At 44.6% G+C, this 10,781-nt stretch overlaps 1 protein-coding gene across 1 annotated transcript in view; it reads left to right on the plus strand.

The window, feature by feature from the left end:
- The window catches only part of xdh (xanthine dehydrogenase), a 94,822-nt gene extending 84,908 nt beyond the window's left edge, over window positions 1-9,914 (plus strand). Inside the window, exons 34-35 of the mRNA XM_041187331.1 lie at window positions 5,279-5,446; window positions 8,528-9,914. Coding sequence (XP_041043265.1) covers window positions 5,279-5,446; window positions 8,528-8,578 — 219 coding nt within the window. The 3' untranslated portion in view covers window positions 8,579-9,914. The remainder of the gene's footprint in view (window positions 1-5,278; window positions 5,447-8,527) is intronic.
- Window positions 9,915-10,781: the final 867 nt, after the last annotated feature.

Below are 10,781 nucleotides of genomic sequence, written 5' to 3' on the forward strand. Positions count from 1 at the left end.
TTTTTACTCCAGTATCACGTCATATGTTGGCTGCACACTTTGCATGCACAGAGGAGACAGCAGCTCTGATCTGAATGCATCAAGGATTTGGAGAGATGAGAGATGCTAGTATCTCTGGCTTTAGAGGTACTGAGTAAAAAAAACAAGGAAGTTATAGTCAGCCTTCCTTCATCTATGCATAGGAGCCTTTAAGGGGAAGCTAGATATGTAAATGAGTGAGGAAGAAATAGAAAAGTATGTTCCTAAAAAGAGAGACATGTTGCTGAGGCTCTTGTTTTCCACTCATCAGGACAAATGAAAGAATGCCAAATTTCAAACTATCACAATAATTTATACTACAAGAGAAAAGGGTGCTGATTGGTTGGCAAGTCAATTATTGGCTAAAATGTTGCCATGGAGAAAGCAATGGGGAACTACAGATACCCCAAAGCTCCCGGGTAATTCAAAAAAGTCACAAGGCTTGAGCATATTCCTTTTGTTTGCAGAGAATGGTATAAATATATGTTGCTTCCAGCGAACATAAATGAGCCATGTTACAAGCCCACTGTCTTTTTAATTATTTGATGGGATGTGGATATCGCTGGCAAGGCCAGCATTTGTTACCCATCCCTGATTGCCCTTGAACTGAGTGGCTTGCTAGGCCATTTCAGAGGGCATTTAAGAGTCAACCACTTTGCTGTTAGTCTGGAGTCACTTGTAGGCCAGGCCAACTAAGTTCAGCAGATTTCCTTCCCTGAAGGACATTTGTGAACCTGATGAGTTTTTAACAGCAATCCTTGATATTTTCGTGGGCCTGAATTTTCCAGCTCAGTGGGCAGGCATGACCAGCGGGCCCAGGAGCGGTCAGGAAACAGACCACCGACCGTGATCGGCCCCCCCCCCGACCGCGATTTCACGCTGGCTGTCCAATTAAGGGCAAACCAGCATGAAACGCATGCTGAAGTGTTCAGCACTGCCGGGGTGGGACAGGAGGAGAGCGGGCGGTGACGTTTCCATGGCTGAGCCCTGAGAAGAAGCTCCCTGAAGGCAGAGGGCTGCCTCGGGGAGCTGCAGACCCCAAAACTATGAAAGAAAGTTTCAAAAATCAGGAAGAAGGTGTCCAAGCATCACAATCAGGCACCCGAACATATGGGTAATAAAAGCGCTGTCCATCCATAGATTTTTATTTGTATTTTATTTAACAACTGAAACCTCATCCCACCTTTGGATGAGGTTTCATGAAAAATGCAATGTCGGCCGGGCTGATTCGCCCCTCCGCCAACCTTAGGGTTGGACGGACCACAAAAAATCGGAGGCAAATGCTCCACTGATGGGCTTAATTTCCCCCTTAATTGTCAGCGGGCGTGCTTCCAACCAAAATATCGCGCGAGCGTGGGATGACATCGGGATGCTTGCCCAACGTCATCTCGCGTGACTTCATGTCTGATTGGGTCGGGCGTGCGCCCACTCGATCAGTGTAAAATTCTGCCCATCTTAACCATTACTGAGACTAGGTTTCAATTCCAGATTTTGTTTTAAATTAATCGAATTGAAATTCCACCAGCTGCCATGGTGGCATTTGAACACATGTCCTCAGAGTATTAGCGTGGCTCTCTGGATTACCACAATGCCACCATCTCCTCTCTTAAATTGGTCACTAATATAGCTATTAACACACTCAGGGTTGTTCAGCAAGTGCTGCCCAATCACAGAACCTCCAAGGTATATTGATAGGATCAATTGAGTTAGGGTGGGAGGAGGTTAATGTGGGAGCATAAACACCAGCAGGGATGATTGACCAAATGAACCGTGTCGGTGGCACATTCTATGTAATGACTTAGCCTTAGCTCGAGTATACGTCCATCTCAGGGCACCGCATTTTAGAAACAATTTTGAGGCCTTGGGGAGAGTGCAATTAAGATTTACTGGAAGGCTACTGGGGATGCCAGAATAGAAGAATACAGAAAATAGGAGCAGGAATAGGATATACAGCTCCTTGAGCCTGCTCAGCCTTGCAATAAGCTCATAGCTGATCTTCTACCTCGACTCCACTTTCCCGTTCTATCCCCATATTCACGTGTCCCAAAATTCTATCAATTTTCTTCTTGAATGATAGCCTTGGGAGCAATTTAGAATCCAGAAAAGGAGGACCGAGAAACTGATTAAGAAAGGAAAAAGACAATATGAATGCAAGCTAGCGAGGGACAGAGAGACTTCTTTAGGTGTGTGAAAAGGAAAAGACTAGCTGGGACAATTGCAGGCCCATTACAGGTGGGGACAGGAGAATTTGTTGATAAATCCCCTGGACCAGATGAGCTTCATCCCAGAATATTGAAGGAGGTGGCTAGAGAGATATTGGATGCATTGGTGGTTATCTTTCAGAATTCTACAGGTTCTGGAAAGGTTCCTATGGACTGAAAAGTAGCAAATGTAACCCCAATATTTCAGAAGGGAGGAAGAGGTAGAATGGTGAACTATAGGCCTGTTAGTTTGACGTCAGTGGTAGGGAAAATGTTAGAATTTATTAAGAAGGATATGATAACTGGATATTTAGAAAAGAATGGTAAAATTGGGCAGGGTCAGCATGGATTTATGAAAGGAAAATCATGTTTGATGAACTTTTTGGAGTTTATTGAAGATATTACTTGTAGGAGAACCAGTGGATGTAGTGTATTTGGATTTTCAGAAGGCTTTTGATAAGGTCACGCACAGAAGGTTAGTAAATAAAATTAGAGCCCATGGGATTGGGGGGTAATATACCACTATATACACTAGGCATTGAGAATTGGTTAACAGACAGAAAGCAGAGAGCAGGAATAAACATTCATTCTCAGGATGACAGACTGTTACTGGTGGGGCACCACAAGGATCAGTGCTGTGGCCACAGCTGTTCACAATTTGTATAAGTGATTTGGATGTGGGGACAAATGGAATATTTCCCAATTTGCTGATGACTCCAAACTGGGTGGGAACATAAATTGTGAGAAAAGGCTTCTGGAGGACTTGAACAGGCTAAGTGAATGGGCCAGAACATGGCAGATGCAATATAATGTGAATAAGTGTGAAGTTATTCACTTTCGTAGAAAATACAGAAAAGCAGAATATTTCTTAAATGGTGAGAGGTTGGGAAGTGCAGGTGTCCAAAGTGACCTGGCTATCCTTGTTCATGAGTCACCAAAAGCTAGCAGGCAGCTGCAGCAAACAATCAGGAAAGTAAATGGTAAGTTGGCCTTCATCACAAGGGGGGTTTGAGTACAGGAGTAAAGGTGGCTTGGTCTAAATAGCCAAGTGGTTATGGTACTGGGCTTGTAACCCCCAGATCAAGAGTTCAAATCTCACAATGGCAAACTATGAAACAATGTAACTTCATCTGAATAGGAACAGATGGAAACATGTTTGTACTCGAAAGAGTTACAGGAGTAAAGGTGTCTTGCTACAGTTATATAGAATCTTGGTGTGACTGCACCTGCAGTATTGTGTACAATTTTAGTCTCCTTATCTAAAAAGGGATATACTTGCCATAGAGCAACTGCACTGGAGGTTAACCAGATTAATCCCTGGGATGGTGGGATTGTTTTATCAAGGTAGATTGTGGATCTGGGTCTGTATTCTATAGAGTTTCGAAAAATGAGGGGTGGCCTTATTGAAACCTACAAAATTCTTACAGGGCATGACAGGATGGATGTAGATAAGAAGTTTCCCCTGGCTGGTGAGTCTAAAATAAGGGGACATAATCTTAGGGTTACAGGTAGGCCATTTAAGACTGAAATGAGGTGGAATTTCTTCACGCAGAGGGTGGTGTACCCTGGAATTCTCTACCCTAAGTACTGTGGAAGCTCAATCATTAAGCATGTTCAAAATAGAAATCAATAGATTTCTGGAGACTAATGACATCAAGGGATATGGGTGTAGCACCGGAAAGTCAAGTTGAAGTAGAAGGTCAACCATGATCTAATTGAATGGCAGAGCAGACTCGATGGGCTGAATGGCCTACCTGTTCCTATGAATGTACTCAATGACTGAGCATCCACAGCTTTCTGTGGTAAAGAAGTCCAAAGACTCAATCATCTGAGTGAAGAAATTCCTCCGCATATCAGCATTTATTCCGAATCTATGACTCCAAATTCTAGACTCTCCAGCCAAGGTAAACAGCCTCTCATCATCTACTCTGCCAAGCCCTTTTTATACATTTCAATGAGATGGCCTCTCATTCTTCTAAACTCCAGGGAATATAGGCCCATTCTACACAGGCACAATGGGCTGAATGGCCATTTTCTGTGCTGTATATTTGTATGGTTGAGACCACGCAATGTGGCCATCCAATTTGTCTGTGTGCTATTTCACCGAGGGCATTGACCCAGTAAAATAACAGGCAAAGGATATCTCGGTAAGAGATAATGAGATTGCTCCACAGGTGTTTTAATAATGGCGACATTGCCACATACATTGCCAGCATCACACGTTGTGGTTCCAACCATTTTAGTTATCCTTAATTAGCAATGTTTCCTGTTGTCATTTCCTCCCCATATCACAATAAAACTGGTTACTTTTGAAAGCTGTAGATGCTTTTATAATCCTCACCATCACTTTGCAAGATAGCTGCATATCCTTAAGCGTCTTGCATCAGATTGTGATCGGGCATCAGGGTATGAAATGGGTGGTGTGGAGGGTTTCCTCAAGAGAGTTGATGGCTTAAGACATCACCAGGTGTGGCATGAAACCACACAAGGTACAGGTTTGACTCCTGGTTTATCTATCTTGCCTAGTCTCCTGTTCGGGTATTACAGTAGGCCTCAGTTCCCTTGGGATAAGGGCGGTGGAGGAGCAGGGGAATGCTGGAAATGATCCAGGGTTCCCACTCCCGAATAACCTCTGTCGGAAAATGCCTGGGGTCAAAGGGCACAGTCATGTCCCCTGCTGCCTCAGTCAAATTGCTAGTTACTGTTCAACATGGAGTGTGAGTGTAAGCATTTGTAGTGCAGGCTTCTGGAGCCACTAGGCCGCAGCAAGAGTCAGTGCCTTCAGGAGAGGCGGAGGGAGTCGAGAGAATATTGAAAGTCACAGTGCCAACTGGGACTATCTTTATTTATTGGCTATGTGTGGACTAGTTTGTGAAACCCTTCAGTAACATTTTTAAAATAATGAAGAGGAGTTACATAACAAAAAATCAATACTTAATGATCATCAGCTGCATGCTGGAGCTGCAGGGTTAAGCATTGTCTGTTTATTAACTGAATTAGTGTAAGTGATTAACTCTATTCCAGGGCTGTGGGATATAAACAGTGTCTGCTTATTCCAGGCTGTTGGAGAACCCCCTTTATTCCTCGCGGCCTCCATATTCTTCGCCATCAAAGATGCCATTGTTGCTGCCAGGGCAGCATCTAGAATAACAGGCCTCTTCTGCCTGAACAGCCCAGCAACACCAGACAGGATACGTAACGCCTGCATTGATGACCTGACAGAGATGGTACGTGGGTCTTCCCTTAGCATCAGGGTTGTTGGGAACATCATGACCAAAAATAATAAATTAACTCTTTCTCAGGGTCAGTCTCACCCCTCAAGCCTAACACAGTCTGCTGATAAGAGTTTCAGGAACAGGGTAAAGTCATTAGACCCAAGAGTCTGTTCCTTTTTCATGGATCTTTGCCTAACCATCTTTGCACTGTGGAGGATCCTGGTACCTTCGGCTGCCAAGGCCCCAAGCTCTGGAATTCCCTCGTTAAATTTCTCCACCTCCCTACCTCTCTCCTTGTCCCTTAAAATGCACCTTAAAACCTAGTCCTTTGACCACACTTTTGGTTGCCTGTCTTCTTATTTGTATTAAATTTTGTTTGATATCATTTCTGTGAAATGCCTTGGGACATTTTACGTAAGAACATAAGAAATAAGAGCAGGAATAGGCCTCTCGAGCTTTCTCTGCCATTCAATACAATTATGGCTGACCTTCAACATTAACTCTACTCTTGTGTTCTATCCCCACATTCCTTAATTTGCCTAGTGTCCAAAAAATCAATCTCAGCCTTGAATATAACCAATGACTGAGCATCCAAAGCTCTTTGGATAGAGAGTTCCAAAGATATATAATGCACTGAGTGCAGAGATTCATTGTCCTCTCAGTGCTAAATGGTCAGCCTCAGCCTGAGATTATGACCCCTGCTACTGGCCTCCAATGCCAGCGAAAATAGCGCCTCAGCATCTATCGTATCAAGCCTTCTAAGAATTTTATACATTCCAATGAGATCACCTCTCCTTCTACAAAACTCCAGAGAGGCTGGAGGCCCATTCTGTTCAATTTCTCCTCGTAAGGCAACCCTTTCAACCCATGCAGGAATCATTTAGTGAACCTGGGCTGCACCCAAAGGCAAGCATTTCTTTTCTTAGGAAAGTAGACGAAATCTGGATTTGGACCTCCAGATATGGTCTCACCAAAGCCCTATGTAATTGCACCAAGTCTTCCTTGCGCTTCTGCAATCCACTTGCGACAAAGGCTAACATGCCTTCCTGCAACGCTGCCATGAAGCATCTTGGGATTTTATGCTGCATTAAAGGTGCTATATAAATGCAAATTGATGTTTTGGAGGAGGCCATTTAGCCCCTAAGCCTGTTGCACTTATTCAATCATGGCTGATCTGTATCTCAAATTACCCACCGATGATGCGTATCCCTTGATTTTTGTCAGCATCCTTCCCGAGAATGTATTCCACAGCCAGACCCTTGGGTAATCTGCTGGACTCCATGAATCAGAGCTGACCACAATTCTGTGCTCCATCAGCAAGCAGCAATAATACTTGTATTAATATCGCACCTCGTCACCCTCAAAGCACGACACACATTGGATAACTTTCTACATGTAGTCACTGTCCTTATGCCAACAAATGCAGCAGCAGCTATTTTGCACAGTGAGCAAAGGAATTAAATAGTTTTTTTGCGATTTAGGTTAAGGGATAAATATCTATCAGCCATATCATTGGGGATAACTCCCTCTGTTCTTCATCGAAATAGTGTGTCACCGTATCTTTTATAAGCAGCTGAGAGGGCTGATAGGGTTGCAGTTCTGTGCACATCCAAGTAACACCAGCTTAGAGGGTGAAGCACTCGCTCAGTACCTTGTCTCAGCATAGATCAGTAGCTCAGGTCTCCAGAGTGGGGATATCAGCCAATGACTTTTTAAAAAATATTTGTTTGTGGGATGTGGGCATCACTGGCTAGGCCAGTGTTTATTGCCCATCCCTAAATGCCCCTTGTTCAGAGGGCAATTAAGAGTCAACCACATTGCTGTGGGGTCACATGTAGGCCAGAGGTAGCAGGTTTCCTTCCCCTTTCATTAGTGAATGATCACCATTAGACATTTATAGAATTCAAATTCCACCATCTGCCCATGGTGGGATTCAAACCTGGGTCCCCAGAGCATTACCCTGGGTCTCTGGAATACTGGTCAGTGACAATAGCACTGTGCCATGCCACTGCCCCCTCCCCTGCCTACCTAAGCCAAATAGAGCAAATGGCCTTGATGCACAGGCAACACTGCCATACAACATGAAGTTTGTGAATATCAACAGCAGGAAGGGAAGTTAGTGATTAATAAATGACAATTGGTATTCTGGATCCACACAACCGATAGACATGTAACCATGTGCAGTGTGGAGATTGAGGGCATTGTGGCTCTTTAGCTCTGTGTGTTTAAACTTTACACTGAAGGGAGCATTAGGGAAAAGTAATAAACTCCTGGGGACCCTTTCATATTCTGACATGCTCCCAGGGAGCTCCTGTAAATACTGACACACTCCCAGGGATCCCCAGTAAATACTGACACACTCCCAGGGGCTTCCAAGATTATGAGGGGCATGGACAGGGTGGATAGGGAGCAGCTGTTCCCCTTAGTTGAAGGGTCAGTCACAAGGGGACGTAAGTTCAAGGTGAGGGGCAGGAGGTTTAGGGGGGATGTGAGGAAAAACTTTTTTACCCAAAGGGTGGTGACGGTCTGGAATGTGCTGCCTGGGAGGGTGGTGGAGGCGGGTTGCCTCGCATCCTTTAAAAAGTACCTGGATGAGCATTTGGCACATCATAACATTCAAGGCTATGGGCCAAGTGCTGGTAAATGGGATTAGGTAGGTAGGTCAGGTGTTTCTCACGTGTCATTGCAGACTCAATGGGCCGAAGGGCCTCTTCTGCACTGTGATTCTGTGATTCAGATAACCCCCCCATCAATACTGACACACTCCCAGGCACCCCCCCCCAACAAATACTGTCACTCCAGTGGATTCCCTGTAAATAGTGACACACTCCAGTAGATTCCCTGTAAATACTGACACATTCCAGGGGGTTCCCTGTAAATACTGACACACTCCAAGGGACCCCCTGTAAATACTGACACACTCCCAATGACCCCTTGTAAATACTGACACACTCCTAGATATCTTGAACTGGTGACTAAAATTTGCATTTAAAACATAAAGCCTGGAAATGGAGATATAACTCTTCTTTCTTTAACTGAGCTGTAATTTTTTTTCTCTGAAACAAAATAAACTTTGTTTTCATTTTTCTCTAGTGTCCTCCTGCAGAACCAGGGACCTTTATACCCTGGAATGTCGAAGTGTAACGTGAGCCCAGCAGACTTCATTTCTGAAGAGTGAGTGAGGGACCACTTGGCTAAAGAGGTTTTTATTGACCCTTTATTCTGGGTCACTCATCAATGGAACACCACTCCACTCTGGCAACACTCCCCCAACCCCTCCAACACAACCCCCCCACCACACACCCCATCCTTCAGATCAAAACACCATGTAGCACCCAAGTCTGATCAACTGGTGGTCTCTTAATGGATAATTTTCCACATCGCACAAAGATGGCAGTTCATTCAATATTTAAATGCAAATGAATGGTCTGAAAACTATTCTAAGTTAATTACTGTCCAAAAGGTGAATATGGTGACTTTGTTGACAGATAATGTGAATCAATTGCAATATGACATGGATAGGCTAACAGAATGGGCAGGCAAGTAGCAGATAGAATTTAATACAGAGAAGTGTGATATGATGCATCTGGCAGAAGGGATAAGGGAGGCAATATAGACTTAAGGCACAGTTGGAAAGAGTGTGCAGGAAGAGAGGGACCTAGGAGTATTTGTGTATTGGTCTTTGAGGGTGACAGAACTTAATGAGAAAGTAGTTAGCACCGCATGTGGGATCTTGGGATTCATAAATAGAGGCATTGGGTACAAAAGCAGGGAAGTCATGCTGAGCCTTTATAAAGTAGGCCCCAACTCGAGTATTGCATCCAATTCTGATCATCATACCTCAGGAAGGATGTGAAGATCCTTGAAAGGGTGCAGAGGAGATTTACTAGAATGGTTCCAGGGATGAGGGATGTTGGCTAGAAAGTTAGGAAAGGCTGGTGTTGTTCTCTTTCAAGCTAAAGTGATTAAAGGAAGAATTCATAGAAGTGTACAAGATTGTGACAGGCTTAGATAAGATAGACAAGCAAAAATTCTTCCCATTAGCTCCTAAGATTGTAAGAAATAGAGCAGGAGTAGGCCATTCAGCCCATCGAGCGTGTCACCCTTCATTAAGATCACGGTTCATCTGATTGTGGCCTTAACAACTATTAACACTCAACTAAGGGCCTCCTCCCACTGCCTCTGGGATTTGACTGGTGGTGGGAGAGGCCCACACCAAGCATCCAGTCCTGCAGATATCCCCCTGAACCCAACAGAGAGCATGCCCCTCCCCAACGTACACACCGGCCTCTCAAGCCCAAGCCCGCCCCAGCCTCTCCACCACTCCTCACCAAGCTTCTCATAAACACTGATCAAATTCCTCTGCCCCATGCCTCTGTCCCAAAGTGCTGGAGAGTTGGCGGCCTTTGATTGGCTGACAGCTCACTGAGGCAGGGCTTCCTGATCCAGAAGGGTGGAAGCCCCGCCTCCAGCCTATTAACAGCCAGTTAGACATTAAATGCCCGCAGAGCAGCCTGTGTTTCACTTGGCAGGCTCCCCCCGCCCCCCCACCCCCTCCCCCCCCACCCCGGCTAAAAAGTCAGGAATGGTGGGGAGGGGGGTAGAGAGTGGGGTGGGGAATCAAGCACACCGTACAGTTCAGCCCTAAATTGACCCATTACTTGCCCGACATCCAGTACTGGGTGAGCAGAAATTTGCTTTAATTAAATACTTGGAAGATCGAAGTCATTTCTGTTGGGTCCAGCCGCAAAACGCACTCCCGCTTTTTAACATGGTAAAATTTCCTGTGACATTCCATGGAAGCATCATCAGATAAACATGGATACCAAGCCAAAAAAGGAGAGAGTAGGCCAGTTGGCAAAATGTCTTAATGGATGAGTGAGAAGCAGGGAGATGAAGATATATAGGGGGTGATTTACAATCTGGTATAAAACCGGCAGGGCCGTGATGAAAATAATAATCTGACAGTAGCATACTAGGTCATCCACCCCCATGGCCTCTCTTATGCTAAAGTAGCAGGGCTGAGAAATCTATCTACCCTGTACAGTTTTTTTTTAAATTATAAACGAACAAACAAAAATTACCTCAAAAATTCTCAAAGAGCGATGATTCCATGTGTGCATGTTCAAAAATCCTTCAGCCTTAAAAACGAATCAGAATGGAAATGTTTTAACAGCACGGAATAAAAGTAACCCCTGTCCTCAATCAGCGCAGTTTTGTCAAAGAAAGTGAGAGAACAACATTTTACAGGGCTGTGAGGGAAAAGCAGGAAAGTGGGAATAATTGGAGAGGCTCTACCATAAAGCTGGCACAAGCCTGATAGCCTGGATGGTCTACTTCCTATGGC

This window comes from Carcharodon carcharias, chromosome 5 (assembly GCF_017639515.1).
Source record: "Carcharodon carcharias isolate sCarCar2 chromosome 5, sCarCar2.pri, whole genome shotgun sequence".
Lineage (NCBI taxonomy): Eukaryota > Metazoa > Chordata > Chondrichthyes > Lamniformes > Lamnidae > Carcharodon > Carcharodon carcharias.